Source organism: Hippocampus comes, unplaced genomic scaffold (assembly GCF_001891065.2).
Source record: "Hippocampus comes isolate QL1 unplaced genomic scaffold, H_comes_QL1_v1.1 scaffold187, whole genome shotgun sequence".
In the NCBI taxonomy this organism is placed as follows: Eukaryota; Metazoa; Chordata; class Actinopteri; order Syngnathiformes; family Syngnathidae; genus Hippocampus; species Hippocampus comes.
In genome coordinates, this window is record NW_017828852.1 from 372277 (window position 1) to 391138 (window position 18862).

Consider the following 18862-nt stretch of genomic DNA (forward strand, 5'->3'; position numbering starts at 1 on the left):
GTAAACCTTGTAGTTGGTCTGACTGTGTTTCTCCTTCTCCTAAACACTTCTTTCATTAATTTACAGTGGATATAAAAAGTCTAAAAACAAAAAAACTAGATAAATCATTTTAAAAAGAAATCCACCATTACTTTGAACGGTAACCTGTACATATTCATTTGGGCTGATAAAAAGTTATCAGTCAATGTTAGCGCAAAACCTTGAGAGTCTGAAATTGTCAGGAAAAGACGAATTGAAAATCTGAAATTTTGATGTGCTTAGTCCTACTTAACATCCATTTTGTAATTAGCTTTTTCCTCTAGAGGGTCTCGGGGCATGCTGGAAACTATCCCAGCTGTCTTCGGGCAGTAGGCGGGGGACACCCTGAACTGGTTGCCAGCCAATCGTAGGTCCAACTTAACATCAGTTTGAATATGATTGGTTAATTCTGGACACACCTTTTTTCTTTTATTTTCAAATGAGTTGTGCAGGTTATTGATCACATCCATGGTGGTGGTTGACTGAGATGATTGATTTTCCCCTCGTTTTTTTTTTTTTTTTTTTTTTACATCACAAAAACCTAGCGCTTCAACAGTGGTGTGTAGATATTTTCGATCCACTATAATTCTCCTTTGGTGAGATTTTACGACCCCAAATATAATCCATTTTCTTCACAATGAAGCATCTGGCAGCAACAAATGAAGTAAATTTTACCGTGTTGGTACCATTTGAGAGAGGAGCAACACAGAGGAAAGATCAGAGACCTTGAATGGGAACCAAGTTTTGTTTTGATGGGGTGTTTGATAAGATGTGTTCTGTCGACTGAGCAGCATGACAAGAAGCCGATGAAGGCTATCAAAATGAGTGGTCACGATGGGGAGGAAACGAAGGCGGAAGCAAAGTCATCTTTCCAAGTAAGTCAACTATGATTGTATTCCTCAATCTTGTGTCTGTGTATTAGCTTATTGCTGATGTCTGTTGTGCCTGTAATGTTTTTAAAAATGTTAGAGTGGATTTTCGCTTCTAAAGCATGCAACTTAAATCTTTTGGACATGGTGGTGTTAGTGGCTATCTGTTGCCCTTAATATGCTACCAAGCTAGTTTCCCCCAACTCTGCTTACGTTTACATTCACGCGGCCTCCACTCCGCCATGGGCTTTTGCCGCTAAACGATTCAACTGCTTTGTAGGACGTTGGGTCTTACCGGTTTAGCACTTGCAAAAACTCCCGAGGAGGCGTAGCTTTGAACCCCAAATCACTGGATTATAGTGCTAGCTATTATTTGCTGATTTGCTGTGGTTGTTATATTTACCATTTTTCTGTGTCCTAGTTGAAGAATTTCCGTCAAAACGATCCAAAACTGTAAGCTAATGCGGCTAACCCAGGCGCTGTTAAGTCCAAAGACAATGAATAATGTAACGTAGTCGTTGAAAAGGGAATCCACTTATTTCAAGGCGGTCCGATCGAAATGGAATTTAAACAACAAAAATCCAAACAATAATAACTGTTATCAATTAAGAAGAACTTTATGTAACAATAAAACAAAAGTTGTGCACCAAAAGGCTAAATTTAACGGATTACAGTACAATAGTACCTCTACTTACGAAATTAATTGGTTCTGGAAAAAAATTCTTAACTAGAAAATTTTGTAAGTAGAGATGCGTTTTCCATGTAAATGCCCAAATCCGTTCCAAGCCCCCCCATAATTGTGACATTAATGTTTTATCAAGCATAATAATTGACGAATTGGCGAATGACGAGGACGCTGCATAAGCACATATCAATCTGTCTACACACATAGACACATATACGGGAGAAGGCCTTCTTAGCCAATGAGATGCCAGGATAATGCTCGGTAATAGCCAATGACAGAGCAGCTACGAGTAGATGGCATTCAGGACATTGGAGCTGCGAGTAGCAGCCCATACGGTATTTTTACCTTTCGTATCTTGAAATTTTTTTCGTAACAAGAGGCAATATTTTCCTGTTGAGGAGTATTGTAACTTGAAAATTTCGTATGAAGAGACGTTCGTATGTCGAGGTACCACTGTAGTGTTAAAACTTAATAGCATTATACTTTTAACAACGGACAAAGTAATCGTGTAACTTAGCCTAACGTAAAAAATGAAAAATACATTGATTTAAAAAAAAAACACTTGAGAATGTCGGAAGTTCTGGACTAATCTTATCCCGACTTACAACTTTGTTGTTAAAACCTGTTAACATAGCAATCGGTGGTGGCCCACTAAATAAACCTCTTGCATAACAGTAAAGATTAAAGTACTTAACGGTACATACAGACATAAACTACTCCATAGAAACTACTGTATGTGAATTGCACAATTTACATGTGTTGCCCTTCAAACTCTACAAGTGTGTAACTGATTCTAAAAGCTCATTAAACGCACGACACGTGTTATTCTACAATTGTAATCACAGTAAAGATGTGCAATTGTTCTTAAAATTTCACAACTACATTCTGTGCATATTTTAGAAATTACATCATCTATTTTTCCAACCTGGCACTGCAGTTCCCTCTGGTGTATTGCAACAATGTAATAAGGCATTTCAAGATATAATATTGAAAAATTGTTTTGCTGCAATTTCCACATGATGAAATCACTGGAGGGAAAAATCGGATTGGTTCCACTAACATCGATATTTTTTTTTGTCCTCTCCAAATGTTTAACTTTCAGTTTTATTCTGTCTCTTTCTTAGTGCTGCGTTTCTAAACATTGTCTGCCAGAGAAGTAATTCATAAGAGTGGGATAAGCAGCGAGTGGAAGATGCAGAAATGGTGGCAGATTGACACACGGACTTTCCTCCACGTGACTTTAGTATGCATTGAACGAATTGAATTTGACTTCCTGTTCCTATTTATTTGCCCGAGAGTCAAGGCGGTTGCTTTTCGACCAACTTTGCCAGGGCCTTGGACGATGTAAACAAGAGTTGCCGTCTATTGGGCGATGCCGAATTCAAAGCAGTATGTCCACTTTAGCATTCAGTGTACTATGCAAGACCAAAGTGATGGTGGCAGGCCCGGGCTTCTCTGTTTAGCCTTTCAGGAGGATCTCGACTCACATATCAGAAACATCAGCCACAGCTGGAACATGATCCTGTGATTTGACATCGTCGCAACTCTTCAGATGACAACCAGGGACTTGAAATGTATCACATTTTATGGACTCTTTTCATACTATACACGAAGATACCTTGTGATCAAATTAACCCAAAGACATGTACCGTAAATGAATAAGAGAATACAAAAAAATAGACATCTGCTAAAGAAAATGAAATGGGTGTTGTCTCGCTAAACTACCCTCTGTCTCCCTCTTTTTCTCTTAAGTTGTGTCTCAGCTTTGTTACTGCGCCTTTTTAGCTGACCCGCATGGCATGAGTGAAATAGAATACAATACTGAAAAAAAAATACACCAAGACATGGAATGCTCTCAAGTTTTAAAAAAGGCAAAAATGTATTTGTACTCGGTGGCGATGCAAAGGGACACCATCGTCATCAAAGCTACCGTATTTTCTGCACTAAAGGACGCTTTGGAGTATAAGGCGCACCCTCAATGAATGGCCTATCTTAAAACTGTTTTCATATATGGTATATGGCACACCGCATTGACAAGGCATATAAAAGCTACAATAGTGGTTGCGGTTGCGTTATGCATCCACTAGATGGCACTATGCTAAAAGGAATACAATACAATACAGATTTATTTTTAGAGCTTTCACAATCTCTGCAGCTGGAACAAAGCATTTTACAGAACATTTAAAATACTACATGCAAGAAATCAGAATATTGGTCCATATGTGGGTCCCTCAGGATGTAGCATGAAGCACGACACAAAGTCCATAAAAATACAGGGGGGTTCTCCTTGGCAACCCATGAGAACTAGTCACAAACATGGACATGAAACAGAAATATAAATGGCATTACAAAACAATAAATGAAAGGCAAAAGTTATGAAGGACAACTGATTCAACAAAAAGGCACACAGACCTCGTGGGCTCACGTCCACAAAAAGAGGCTAAATATCCTTAGAAGTCTTGCTTGTCTCTTTCCTTCGTTTAGTCAGTAGTTAACTCTGCTTTGTGTATTATCTTCGTTTCATTATGGCTGCGCAGAGCTCACAAAGTAGTTATCTGTTGGAGTGTGTGTTGGCGAATGCACATGTCGATTAGTGTCGGGCAGAACCCCTTTAGGTTACAATTGGTTCCTGCTAATAATCACCACTAGATGGCATAAGAACACCAACAGCGAAAAAAAGGCAATGGGGAATATCAAGAGACTGTACCACCATATATAAGGTGCATCGGATTATAAAGTGCACTGTCAGCTTTTGAGAAAATTGAATGCTTTTAGGTGCGCCTTATAGTGCAGAAAATACGGTACTTTATGTTTGAAGGAAGACCCAGATCATCAGTGCAACACAACGTCCCTGGTAATAAATTCCTGACAATATGTGATGGAAGAAAAAAAAGCTCCACACCTCAGGGGAAATGTGTTGAGAAATTAAAGCCAATAAAGTACATCCATTATTCAAGCCGGGGGTTTCAAGAACTATTCTGATGACACAGTGTCAATGGAATATTTCTTTAACATGGTATATAAGCATGGATATTTTTGCATGACCTCTGCAAGCCATTCTGAGTAGCCCTATGCATAATAGTACAGAAACCAATGAATGAATGGCAAGTTACTTTTGCAAATAAGATTCTATTTTTGCTACCGTTAAAAAAAAAAAACAACCTATGTGCAACTGTGATTTATTTATTTTTTTTCTTGTCTAAGTAAGCGAGTTTGGCTGTCAGCCTACTTCGGTCTCTCCTTTTGCTAAAATTATCATCACGACATACGTCATGGTAACTTCCATACCTTGTATGTTGTACAGCCGCATATTTGGAAATGTATTTCCACAGCGTTTTGTTTTTTTATGATTTTGCACATTGTTTTGTTGTTGAACTTTTGGCAAGATTATTTATGCAAAACAATTCAAAGGTTCCCGTGAAACGAGACAAGAGATTGGATGACATCGAATCATTTGCAGGATTATTCTCATTCGGTCAAATGTTAACAATTCTATCTTCTGGGAGGGGCGTCGTGTTTCGACCGTCATCACCACTGTTTTTTTCTGTACTTTTCATTTTACTGTCATTTTGTTTTATGTCTTCATCTCAGGATGGAGTTCTTTTGGGGGGGGGGGGTTCCTCACATTGTGGCAAGACAAGAAAAGTACGTTTCTGTACGGTACAATGATATGCTGAGGTGAAATGCACATATGGGATAGTGTTATTTATTGAAATCTAATCAAAATGTGAGATTGTGTCTAACAGTATTGATCATTTCTCCCCCCAGGTACCTTATATGTGATTTTCAACTGCCGCGATTTATGCATCAAATCAGCTATTTGTTTAATGACTTGTTTTCAAAAGTGCTTTGTTCAAGTATTCCCAGCTGACTGTGGTCAAAGTGGCAGTCTACATCCTGAATTTTTCACCAATCAATTCCAAGAAATATAGAGACAGACAACCGTTCACATTCAAATGTGTTTTGACATATTCAATGCAGATTTTCCTCCCTCTGCTGGAGAGGTCTTGTGATGACTTCCTAGCCAATTTCTAATCAACACACACACACGCACTCACACACTTTTGTGAACATTACAATATGCCAACATTTTCCTTAATTTATCAGAGAACAATGCAAAAAAAGAAAAACAAAACATGACAAAAATTCTGCAGGAAGTGACTATACCGTATATGAGGGTGTATAATTTGGTGCTCATTGTTTGGCCTTGGCGGAGGTCCGTGTTCCAATTGACTGTTGTCGTTTGTTGTCGCTGTTCACAATAATACAAGAGATCATAATTCAGGAAGATATTGGACAAAAAGTTCGACAGTGTAACAGAACCCATGTATGTTTAAGATGATTGATTATTGTTTGTTTTTCTTGACTTGAATTAATTATGGGGAAACTGTGTATAGTGTAACCCAAAAGGCAAGAAAAAAAATAAAATTATATTGCAATGTACAGTAGTTTATCTACAGTATTCCAATGATAAATAAAGTACAGTCCTACGTTGTTTTGTCCAACATCTTTTTACATTCTCACGCTAATGTTTTGCATAATAAAACTCTCTCTTCCACTGTAGCTTTGTTCTTTCAAACTCTTTTTGTGACGTAGTAGATGGTATCATTTTGTCTTCCTAAACTTTGAAAATTCTAATGCAGTAGAAATAGATGAGTTGTCAGCTATACTGACACCAGGATAAGGAAGCATGAGAGGGAATGCAAGATGAGGGTCTTTCCTCCATCAATGACTTTTCTGTGTTTCTGCTGAAATGTCAAATCGCGGAGTGTGACAAACTTAGATACAGTAAATCAAAAGAATTGATATCAAATATTTCATATCGAGTGAATCAATATGAGATATGTGTAAATGGAATGTTTATTATTTCTCTTATATTTCTGAAACATGTATAGAACAAGACTGTATTAGTTACTTTGTGAACGAATCTTTAACAAAAATCAGTTTGATACATCTGGAAATTGACAATGAATGTCTTTTTATCCTTTGCAGATAAAACAAAAAGGCAAACAAATAGAATAAAGTAAAACCCTTCGTGGGGTGGTAAGAAGAAAGCATATTACCTTTAAAAAGAAAATCAGGGGTGGGGCGGGGGGGAATTAAAGCTTTTTGCAATATTTTCCATTTGTGCCTTGTGCTTTTATTTCACTTTACACTGGACCACCAGCACGCCTCTCCTAAAACACCCTCTAGTGGGCATACTTTTTCCCCTCCAGTTTTAGGCCTGACAATATGAATTAGTGAATATAGCTATTAAAAAAAGAAAAGAAAGAAAGAAAAGAAAAACTGAATAAAATCCTAGCTAGCTAGGGAACTAGATAGATAGACTTTTAGTGCTCATGAAAACAACTCATCCTCCCCTCAAAGAAATCGCCAATTTATTTTCCTGTGTATTTTAAGATATTTCAAACATGACCGAGGAGTTAAAACCTTGACTCAGTCATGTTGCCTAAATTATTTATAAGGGTCATTTTGTTTATTTTGGAAATACATTTTTCGAACGTGTTTAGGGTCAACCATGCTACATTCATCAATGCAATATTTCATCCATCCATTTTCTATTCTGAGTGTCCTTGAATCTATCCCAGCTGCCTTTGGACTGATCACAGGGCAGTTGCTGGCTGCATACAGTATAAACAAACATAGTCATACAACCATTCACACACAAAGTACACCTAAGGACAATTTAGAGTCTTCCATTTTTGGAAAGCTAAGTACCAGGAGAAAAACCACAAAAGCATGGGGAGAACATGGAAACTCCATCTAGGAATGCCAAAGCCTGGATTTAAATCCATGACCTCTGAACTGTGAGGCGGAAGTGCTAACCAGTCATCCACCGTTCTTGCGCTATACATTATTTGCTAATTCTATGCCAAAACCTCACTCCTGTTTCTTTCAGTCCTGCTAGTCCAGTGAGGAGTTTCAGTACAATAAAACTATGACATAAAAAATAAAGTGAGCTGAGATGGGCCACAACACAGAGTTGAGAAAACCCCTGAAATTTACATTATCTAACAAGCAAATGCCAAAGATTCAGTGGAATGGACCATGCAGTATTACACACCGTATGTGTATTAAATGTGCCCTGTATATCAGTTACAGTACAACATTGCTTGAGCAAAACTTCATCAGGGTTACAAATGCACACAGCTTTTATGAAGCGCAAGTTCTTCAAAGATTGCTAAATAATTCACTTACTGCATCAGGGCAGACAGCCGCAAAGTCAAAGTCTACTTGAGGTCATTACTGTATAACGAGTAATGTACTCAACTTTTTGTTATATAACTTTGTGATAAGTTTGTTTGCGAGCAAGGTTTATTGCTTTTCTCCTACGCAGCTCATGGGCCAAACACGTACGCACTCCACGGTCTGCCGTCACCTCTTCATCGGACGCTATATCGATGAGGAACACAAAATCAGCACAATACATTTAATGAATTAGTTTTTTTATGTTTTTATTTGTTTTTACAAAAATATCTGCAATCTCTTCCAAATGTTCAAATATACAACATAGCAAAGGCACTTTGAATTGAAATGAGGGAATGAAACCAAGCACAAAACCTCATTTATATCACACGACTACTACACTGACTCAAATCCCAACATACTGTACAACAGAATTGAGGATTTTCAACTATTCACACCGCTGTAACAATATCAGCAAATAAAGGCTCAGTGTCCAGCTGAAGCTGTTCGATCATTTCAAACGAATCGTTCCGGATTTAATTTCTCAATGTGTTTTTTTAAAGTTCCGAGCGCTTCTCTCACTTTTTACGACTGACCCACTGGATGTTCTACTTCTAGGACATGCGAAAAGACAACACATACGAAAAGACAAATTGTGCATCCTGAGCAACCGACGTGCCAGGTCATCAGAATGAAAGAAAAAAAAAATTGGCCATCTTCTCTTTTGATTCCCTCAGCCCCTGGTGCATCAATGTCCTGTCCTTTCAAGGGTGCTTTTGTGGTCAAGCATAGTATAAAATAGTACATTTTGTGTCTTTTCTCGGCTGAATCACTTGGCCGTTCGAAAAGCTGTGAGATCCAGTGGCTCCTTAGCGGGAACACACCAATCGTCTGCTTCCAAATTCAGCTTGTAGTGACGCAGGGCAGTTTTGTTAAAAACGGGCAACCTCTCAACCGAGTCTGTCGACAATGCCTGGAGAGACAAAAAAAAAAAAAAGCACTGCAATGAAGGAATTGAAATGAACACGTATAGGAGAAAGTAACTGCCTCACATATTGACACAAAATCAAGACAAACACGCAGAAAATGTTTTCTCTCCAATAAAGGCATGGACATAAAAATTTGATTGCGTTGTTTTAACCCTTTCATGCACCCTATATCCTGATAACAGCGTAAACTGTCCACTGTAGTAACCGCTGTGCCTGAAAGGCTTAAATTGGAATGGATGACTTCACTGTTACCGACAGCGACGTAGTCTCGATTTGTTTACATTCGAAACAATTATTCGGGCATCCACTATGCAAAGTTCCGAAAGCGATTTTTCAATCACCTGAAACATAGTAGAAGTTTTAATAATGACCACTTGATGGAAAAGACGCAAGGATGTGAAAGGCAAACTTCTATTATGTTGTAGCAAGCGACCAATCACTTTTCCTAAATCATTCCCAAAATAGGCTTATACAACGTTCTAAATGCATGGTTGAGAGTGCTCTAGTCACAGGTGTCAAAGTCAAGGCGCAAGGGCCAGATCTGGCCCGCCACATCATTTTATGTAGCCTGTGAAAGCAAATCAAGTATGTCAACTTCCATGATGCTTGCTAAAGTCTGAACCAAAATTGTCATATCTAATCCATAACAACAATATTTGAACAAGCCATTGTTGACTTCTGCTTTCAAAACAAGTTATCCATCAATATGTTGTTCGCTGTGCATGTAATATATGGAGGTGATTAAACATTTATATTGTTTCACAAAATTCACAGTCATGACGGCCCTCCGAGGGGAAACCGTAACGACAATGTGGCCCACGACAAAAATGAGTTTGGCACCCCTGCTCATGCTTGTACTCCAAACAGGATCCCTACAATAAAAATGTGGATGTTTTTGCCACTATCGTGTGTCTTTTCCAGTCAGAGGATACCCATTGAACAAATATATAAGAAAAAGAGAAGCCTAGCTTTATTCACCATAAGTTACAAAGTTAGCGGGGACTAACTGGAAAACATTTCACGACCGAAACGGCGAATTCAATCAAATCAGAAAATAATAATTACACACCATAGTGTGATCTTGTTTTTTTTGGGGTTTTTTTGTATGTTACCTTCAAGTGTATAACTGCATCAGTGCCATAACCCTCCATGGAATAAAGCTGGAGGTCTCCTTGAAAGTAGCGAGCGTAGAGACGAGAAATGGGAAGCCCATAGCCAAAACCAGCCTATAAATACACGTAATACACGTATGTTAGCATCTTTTCTTACAATGAGTTGTGGTTTTTTTGTGTCTGTTGAAAATGCTCACCAGAGGGGCTCTATGTTTCTCCCCTATCTCTGGTCTGGGAGCCGTGGAGTACATGTAGCTGAATAGACGCTCGGTTTTCCTAAAAGGAACTCCACCACCTCGATCACTCATCTGTTGGGAGAAAGAGATTAGAGGGACTTGGTCTAAAGTTTTCAAGTTGAACAGCAACAATGGCTACGTACATAAATATACTGCCGCTTCACTTATTATGCAAATGGATTGTAATACCAAAGAGGTTAATCCCATCTAAATATGGAAATGGGGGTTGGGAGGTTTAAATGGATTTGGATTTTTTTTTGAGGATTTATGCAACCACATTAAGCGGTCAGTGGGTGAAAGAGGAAACACAAAACTTTGACTTCTAGCTCCTTTCTCCCTGGCACGTTCACATTGTCTCAATCTGAAGTGTGAATATTTCCCCAAAATGTTAATGGTGTCAAAGCTGTTGATCATGAAAAACTTAAGCACGACTAATACAGAACACTTTTTAAAATATTTAGACTGAATCCAGAACACATTTTAAATTGATTTTAAATGTTCTAGTTCAGAACGTTCTTCCAGAACCAATTAATTTCATAAGTAGAGGTACCACTGTACTGTAAATGCACCCTCATCACTAGCATTATCTTCATCCATTTCTATCCTGTACATTTATCATATTCCTCAATGTTTCTTTTGTGAATGACAATACGCTAGCATGGATTCCACACACATTCACAAATTTAAATCTACACAAAGACATTTTCTCAGTTCACGGCATTGGTAAAATGCTGGTCACCTTGATTGACAAGTCCTCTCCACCAACTGAAACCAGGACCTCGATGGGCGGGAGGATCCTGCTGGCCTCGTGGTTCTCAATGGTTGCCCTCATGGCATTCTGAAGCGAGAACACACGTCCACTCGTTTGCGCAATCTTTGGTATAATTATTTTTTAAAAATTCAATTATGGGCTCTCATGAGCTCAGTCTGCAACTCAAGTGTGCCTTTTCCTGATACAGACAAAACAAATTGCTAATAGTTATTAGAGACATGCTAGCCTGCTTACTGACTACAGTCAAGGTGTCCTTGTGGCAGTCAAGGCACCAAACAGAGCTTCAACACTCTTTCAAGAGTCAGGACTAATTGTGTTGAGTCTTTTGAATGTTGTCTGTATAGTATTTAAGGTTCCATCTCCTTTATTTTCAACTTCTAACGAATGTTAACGGAAGTCATTGCCGCTTTGATCGCCATTACCTTAAAGAGCTCAAAGAGCATGTGGTACAGGTGAGACGGGATGTAAGAGATCTGGATGGGCTGCCTGATACAGTTGGCTAAAGGGAAGAACAGGAAGTCAAGGATTTAGATTCACATAAAGCAACCAGCGAATAGGGATGTCTGTGTTTCTCACCATTCATCTGTCTCAACTCCAGCTCAGGTGCTCCCAGGTAATATTGTTCACACATCAACTTCGCGCTCTCATAAGCATCTAGGGAGAAAAAAAGTGAATTTAGAGTTGCGGTACGAGATACGTTAAAGGTTAGAAGCTGACAGCGGGCAGACAAGGACTGACCTCGGACAACCTCAGGCACGTCGCACATAGAGTCGATGCAACCAATGGTGTCAGGGTGAGTGGGGTTTGTGCTTCCACTGAAGACAAGCGCTATAGACAGAAAAGGAATACTAATTAGTTTCATCGGGTTATCGGTTTATGAGATAAATATAGACCTCATCTCATGAATGTTTGGTTAGAAATGATGTGACCATAAGATACTACGTACAGTTCCAAGTGTGTATTTACCGTATTTTCCGCACTATAAGGCTCACCTAAAAGCATTCCATTTTCTCAAAAAGTGAGCGCAGGAGGTTTGTGTGCCTATTTGTTGAATCAATTGTCTTCATAACTTTTGTTTTTCATTTATTGCTGTGTAATGCCATTTGGTATTTATGTGTTTCATGTCTGTGTTTGCGGCCAGTTCTCATTGTTACAGGCAGCGGTTGTGAAGGGTCTATGTAAATAAAGCTGTATTGTATTGTATTGTATTCTCTTTAGCGTAGCACCATCTAGTGGATGCATAGCACAACCGCAGCAAGTATTGTAGCTTCTATTCTGTGCGCCTTATAATGCAGTACGCCTTATATATGAATGCAGTGTTAAAATAGGCAATCCATTGAAGGTGCGCCGAATAATCTGAAGCACGTCATAGTGCAGAAAATACGGTACTTGGTGTCGAGTGTCGGTATTTTCACAGTGTGTGTGAGGCCACCACTCACTGTGCTGGTTGATGAGCATGCGGATAGAAATTCGGCTGGTGTAGAAGCGGTCCAGGAAGTACTGCATGTTGTGATCAGTGACAGCATCCTGCCGACCGTAGGCCTCCTTGTACTCAATGACTCCCTGAGCCATGGTGGGGACCACCTCATTGTGCCTGTTCCTGATTGCTTCCAATACTTCTACAAACCTAAGATGAGAGCAGGAAAAACAGCACCGGGTATCCTGTAAATTTCTGCACTAAGCTGCTCTGTTATTTCATTCTTAAACAAGCTGTCCTTACGTCTCGAGAGTTTTCTGGTCATCCGGGCTCTTGTCCAGAAAATCCAAAATCTCCATGAGGCTTTGAATATACCTAAAGGAGAGTACAAGCAAGCATGCTGTAGGTCTGACAAACAATCACTTAAGACACCCATATCCTCCTTGTTGCGTCAGTGTACATTTCGGTACATTTCATCCGGCGAATTGAATAACAAAACAGAGTGGTGCAGAATGAAACTGAGAGGAAAATGTCCCCACCACGCATCATCACGCGTGGTGAGCCTCTGTTGCCACTCCAAGAAAATAATAGCAACATGAAACTCCGCCACGCCCATATCAAATCCCCACATGTCACTTTTTCTGCATATGGGAATGACGTTACTCTGAACGTGATGTTCCCTTCAGCTCCAACAACGTGAAAACACGAAGAGGAAAAACAAGACGGAGAAAGGCGGGGAAGGGTGTAGGGAACTGGGACAAAGTTCATCCACTTTAGCCGCTTCCCCACCCCTCTGCTCTGTGGAGGAATCTCTTGAACTGTTATTTATATCAGCTGTATTTAGTATACAGTACCATGATGAGATATGAGGCATTCTCAACAGAAGCGTGTTACACAAATTAAGGACAACTGATTTTATACTAATAGATGAGTTTACCTGCCAATCAAACGTGAAATTATGCTACCATTTCAACTTTTTGTGAGCTGCCTGATTTCAAAAAGAATTAAATTATCAAGCCATTCAGACGTGTCGTAATTACAGTTCACCGGTAGACATAAAAATATATATAAAAACATAGCGACCAGACTAGACCGGCCCACGAATAGCAAAACTCCATGTACTGTATAATTGACACCCTTTCAAATGCATTGGAATATATTTTTTAAACCAAAAAAAATTTTAAAATAAAATCACTGACAAACACTAAATATGCATTTTCCACAGAGAAATAGGGGGGAAATGGAGAAGGAGGTGGGGGGAGGGGGAGCAACACCCTAATAAATAAATGCTTTTTGAAAAATTGTGAAAAATATTGAATAGACGTGTTTGGTTTTTGAAATCTGCGAATCAGCAGGTGAGTCCACTGCACTTGTGTTTAACAATGTGTCTGCTGCATGAGCCACATGCATGGATTCGGACAGTACTTGACAACAGCATTTGGCAGCTTACACCATCCACAAGTGAAAATACAAACAAATTACTGGCTGGCCCCTTTTTTTCTCCATACTCAAGACTGACTCAGTGTTACGATAAATGCTGAAATAGTCATTGTCAAAATCAAGCTGTTACTCACCAACTCTGGACCAGTTGCACAGAGGGTGTGGCCAGCAGTTGGTCCGGCAACAAGTTGATTTCCTTCATGATGTTCGACAAACGCACGGGAAGCTCTTGGCGAAGGAAGATGAATGATGTGCGCTCGCACGCATTGGTTGACCCTGGAAAAGACAAGAAGTTGGATCCAAACATTTAACATTTCATACAAACAATAGCATTGAGGTCATAGTTGTAGACTGGAAAATTCAGTAGCCTTGATTTTTTTAAAGGGTTGAGGGGTTTCTGTAAGCCAGTCCCAATGACAATGACATGAAAATAAATTTATATACACACACACATATATAAAGAGAGAGAGAGAGAGAGAGAGAGAGAGAGAGAGAGAGACTCATAACAAGAGTTTGCCTATTTTTCTGCTGTCATCATCACAGCAGATCGGTCAAGATCAGTCATGCTGCCCTAACCCAATAATTTTTTTTATTTCTGTCCACAGTGAAAGTGCTGTGTCAGGCTTACAAAAACAAATAAGGAGAGGGCATTCATTCAGCCTTTCACGTTATGTCATGGTTAACTGTACTCCATGCTAGATTAAGTATGATGATGGTTTTTGAATTAGTAAAGCTATAGGTTGCATTGAAAATGTATTTTTACACACACATACGCACACACATCGTTTGATTACATATAAGGCTCGTATCACGAGGAAATTGCATCGCAAATGAAAAAAAAAACAACCGTAAGCAAACGCCAAGCAACGGCGTTTCATTCGTTATAGAGACTAAAATGTGACGTAAAGTCCACTTACCGAAATCCAAGAATTGCTTCATGGAAAGCGGAGATGGGGAAAATTTGGAGAAATGATCCACATGTTTCGGGACGTTGGCCACAGCTGCCGCCTTCACCATGGATCGAACAAACCGTATTCTACTCGTCATCCTTAATCAATAATAAATACAGGTTCCTCCAATCAATTCAATTCGGCGATGTAGACGTAACTCACAAAAGACAATCTTTCGTTTCCATTCTGTAGCAGCATTCGTGAACTGCACGTTTATTACACCGTTTAGTGCCTCTCGACCAATGAGAAGATGAGGTGGGCGGAAGCCAGCCAGTCACATTCCAAGTCCTGAAAAGAGTTGCACCGTCGAGGGAGCGTAAACAAGGCAGTCAGTCTCCTGGATGACTGACCTGGTCACGGCGACAATTACATAATGTTCTCTTTCGCTCGCCGATAAACAACCGGGATGGAAAATTGCTGCACTCTGTTGTCATAATATTAACACTGACAATATTCGCGCAAGCGAGAACGACTGTCGATCAACTTCAGAGTCGTAACATGTTTTTAAAGAATGGCTTGAAAACAAAAACACGTGACGTAACGAGAGTGAGATCGGAGAAAGTTGTACACCATTGCGTAGTGACGTCATGTTGATTTCGTCAAATCAGACAGAAGTACCAATGATGGCAGTTGTACGATAAGATTTTGTTTTATCTTGATTCAACGAAATAATATTATGCACTATTTGTTGTAATTGTGCGCACCACACTATACTGTGTGGAAGTGACGTTTTCACAATGAACAAATAGAACACACAAGTGTACACACGTCGCAATAATTGGGTATTACTTGTTTCTACGGTAGCATATTGCTGCCACACCAGATAAACGACACTTCAGCATGTTGTTATAGCGTGATAAATTTCATGTCTTAACCTGGAGGATTTTTGCGTTGGGCGGCCCCGTGCTCAACTACTGAGTGCGTCGGCCTCACAGTGCAGAGGTGCAGGGTTCGATTCCGGCACGCATACACAAACAACAAACACACACTCACAATCACACTCTGGGACAATTTGGAGTGTTACATTAACCTTCCCGGAATCGAACCCGTGACCTCTTCACTGTGAGGCCAATGTGCTAACCAGTGGTCCACTGTGGCGCCCAAAGGGAGAACATGACAAAGCTAAATGTAATCAAGAGCAAATCAACAAAAACTCCAATCAATGACAAGAAGAGCTGCATAGTTAAGGTAATTAGTAACTTTGATCTGTAACACACAAAAATAAAGTTTTATTTTTTCTGGTGTGGCAGAAATATGCATAAGTTGCGGCTGATGAGTTGTGCAATATCTGTAATGTTTTGTTCTTAGTTTCGATAAAATTTGATTTTGATTTTCAAAGAATGACCACTGAAAGAAGCTGTTGTGTTCTTCACTTCCTACAATGTAATGTCAGACCCCCGCCCTCTCCCCAGCCAAAGTTCAACAGAGAAGTCGTCACAGCAAATCTTGCAATAGACTACTTGACCTTGCCCTGAAAATTTTCAACAGCATTTGCTTTGCTATTTCTATCTTGTAATGCTCTTGATTCGCTGCATATCCTTGTTGCTCATCTCACCCCACTGACGCAAGGCTGAATCAGAGCAGCATTGTCATCCGGAATTACGTCACATATTTGGTGCAGCTGTCTAGCTGTCCGGTATTTGAAGTCAGTGGAGATTTCTGGGACAGAACTGTATGTGCATTCAAGAAGTACTGTAAGTACAAAATCTCACTTATTCATGGTTTTTGGGAGTGGGAAACTGAGATTAAGGGTAATTGGACTACAGTCCAAATAGTGATACATTGTTAAACTAGCAAGTACTGGGTATTGCTTCGTGACCATAGTAAGGTCAAGCAACATGATACAGCTAATTTGATGTTAAAGCACTGATCAATGAAACAGCATTGTGCCCTTCAGGCAGTAGAGGCCAGTTCCGTGGACCGGTACCAGGCAGCGGGCCACTTTGGACCGGCCTGATGCAGGCTGCACAACTGAAAGAATAACCCTTTCAAGGACCGTGGTTACTACAGTGGACAGCTTGTCATTTTATCAGGCTGCCGGGTGCATGAAAGGGTTAAAAAAAACTTACAGGACTTTCTGTTTATTTTTTTATCCAAGTAAATTTTATTTTGACAAGTGACCAGATTCTCTCTGTTCTCTCTATGATGGACACGTCATATCTCATTGATATTAAATGCCCACAAGCTACAAAAATGTATAAAAAAAAAAAACCCCTTCCCCTGCCCTCCCCCGGTACCCATTTTAGCCTCCCCGACTCGTTCTGTGTTGAATGGTGCTTGCAGGTGCACACGTGTGTATATGCACACATGCACACCACAATGAGCAACAGCCAAACACAGACCCACAAATCCTTTTTTCCCCCCACCATTTCCTCCTCACACCCCTCGCAGTTCACTTGGGAGCAGTTCGCTGGCTCACAGTCGATCGCAATCGACGTATTGAGCACCCCTGCCTTAAAATCAGAGGTAATGCGCTGACTAGCTTAGCACTCAGCGTCGTTGTTTGCACATGAGCGGTGACCTAAAGGTCAAAATTCAGTTATCATCTTACTGGTTGCCCTGTATGTCAATCAAATAACGGGATTGATGATAGGCTGACATCGTAAATTCTTCTGCAGCAGTTGTTTGAATGGCAGCGCCACCGCCAAGGCGTTTTCGACGCTTTTCATGTGAAAGCCCGGCAGCCACATTGAACCAGCCAAAGAGAGGCATGCGGTTGGCCACCCCTGGTATATACAATAAACATGTGATAGTGTTTCACAACAACACTGAACCATATTTACAATTTCACAAGTACGAATAGATGCAATTTTGATGATTAATGCTAAAACGTTTTCATGAGCATGCACACTACTCGCTCAGTCACATTCATGTGAATGAGAGGTCTCCACCAATAGAGCAGAGGCTCGCCATTCCCCGTGTCCGACCAATTGTGGCTCAAGCCTTGGGAAATTCGGCTTTGTGTAGCCGCCGGACGGTTTCAGATGCTGCAGAGTGAGGACAACGAGCCGTTGATTCGGAGAGGTGGTTAAATGAAGGAGAGTGACTCTCCATTCTGAATGAATGAGCACTGGTGACAAGTTTTACATGCCGCTCGCAAAATCACTATCACCCTATTTCATCCACGGTGCAGATGAAATTGTAAATATAGTTCAATATGTCTGCCGTATTTTTGTCTTGATGGCAGCTGTGGAGGGCCCTTTGGATCCCTTTGGCTTCCAAACAGTATTCCAAAACAGCGTAAAACAGGTATCAAACAAAAGGCCCGGGAGCCAGATCCGGCCCGCCACATTATTTTGTGTGTCCCCTCGAAAGTAAATCATGTGAGTCAACTCGCGTGATCCTTGCTAAAAATTGTACCAAAATGTCAAGTTATGTGTAATAAATGACACTGAGATTTTTCCAATAATTTTTTTACCCATAAAAGTAATAATGTGATAGTACGATTAAACATTTTTGTGGTTTCACTGTCATAATGGCCCTCCGAGGGAAGAAATAACTCAAAAGTGGCCCACGACAAAAATGAGTTTGACACCCCTGGTGTACAGCAATGAAGAAAGAGGTGATTTGGACCATTTCAACTGCTGGAAAGTTGATGTTTAATATTTCATCTATTTTAAACATGCATAGCTTGCATCGCTACTCAATACACTGACCGCCCATTGTTGGGAAGTTACAGTTAAAGCTGATTTAAGTGATTAATGAGATTTGCCTGGATGTGTGCACCGTACCAGGACCGAGCAGCGACACCGGAAAGTTGATGAAGCAAGAGGTAGGATCTTTCTTTTGTGTGGGGTTAAGGGGCCGGAAACAGGTTCCATGTGCCTCAAAGAACCTTTGAAGCACCGTGCCTTGCTTCGGTGCATGGAGATATTTAGATCTGATAACATATTATGGTGATGGGCCCCAGTGCTAAATATTTTGTTTGTGGCCAGTCCCCTGCCCTCAACACAAGTGCATGCACACATACGTACGCGCAGACATTCGCTTGGACGCACACACGCAGAGAAATTTAAGTGCACTGTCACCATGTATTTTGCTTTTTTTTTTTTGCAAATTTTAATATTGTGATTTGTATATTGAATATTAACAATACCACCAACATGTTCCAATACATGATATTCTCTTTTACAACCTTTATATTTGTTTGAATGTAGACAAATGGCTCATTTCAGGTTAGTACTTTGG

At 40.1% G+C, this 18862-nt stretch overlaps 1 protein-coding gene and 2 long non-coding RNA genes across 4 annotated transcripts; 2 read left to right on the forward strand and 1 right to left on the reverse strand.

Moving 5' to 3' along the window:
* Positions 1 to 530: 530 nt before the first annotated feature.
* On the forward strand, positions 531 to 3376 carry LOC109508578 (uncharacterized). The gene is made up of 2 exons (XR_002166694.1): positions 531 to 893; positions 2697 to 3376. It is a non-coding gene; the product is annotated as an uncharacterized LOC109508578 (long non-coding RNA).
* A 1834-nt stretch (positions 3377 to 5210) lies between these two features.
* LOC109508606 (uncharacterized) lies at positions 5211 to 6506 on the forward strand. The gene is made up of 2 exons (XR_002166701.1): positions 5211 to 5516; positions 5577 to 6506. It is a non-coding gene; the product is annotated as an uncharacterized LOC109508606 (long non-coding RNA).
* A 1515-nt stretch (positions 6507 to 8021) lies between these two features.
* Positions 8022 to 14969, reverse strand: LOC109508605 (pyruvate dehydrogenase (acetyl-transferring) kinase isozyme 2, mitochondrial-like). 2 transcript variants are annotated; one of them, XM_019858641.1, is made up of 11 exons: positions 14642 to 14927; positions 13859 to 14000; positions 12588 to 12659; positions 12307 to 12494; positions 11606 to 11695; positions 11444 to 11521; positions 11290 to 11366; positions 10835 to 10933; positions 10057 to 10167; positions 9860 to 9973; positions 8022 to 8731 (listed from the first exon to the last, which is right to left on the reverse strand). In XM_019858641.1, exons 1-11 carry the CDS (start codon positions 14769 to 14771, stop codon positions 8588 to 8590), a joined length of 1245 nt encoding a protein of 414 aa, XP_019714200.1. In that variant the 5' UTR covers positions 14772 to 14927; the 3' UTR covers positions 8022 to 8587. The 2 variants fall into 2 exon arrangements, 1 of the variants encoding a protein (XP_019714200.1); XR_002166700.1 differs by lacking the exons at positions 8022 to 8731; positions 9860 to 9973; positions 10057 to 10167 and adding an exon at positions 10607 to 10724 and having other exon boundaries at positions 10756 to 10933; positions 14642 to 14969.
* Between the last annotated feature and the right edge of the window lie 3893 nt (positions 14970 to 18862).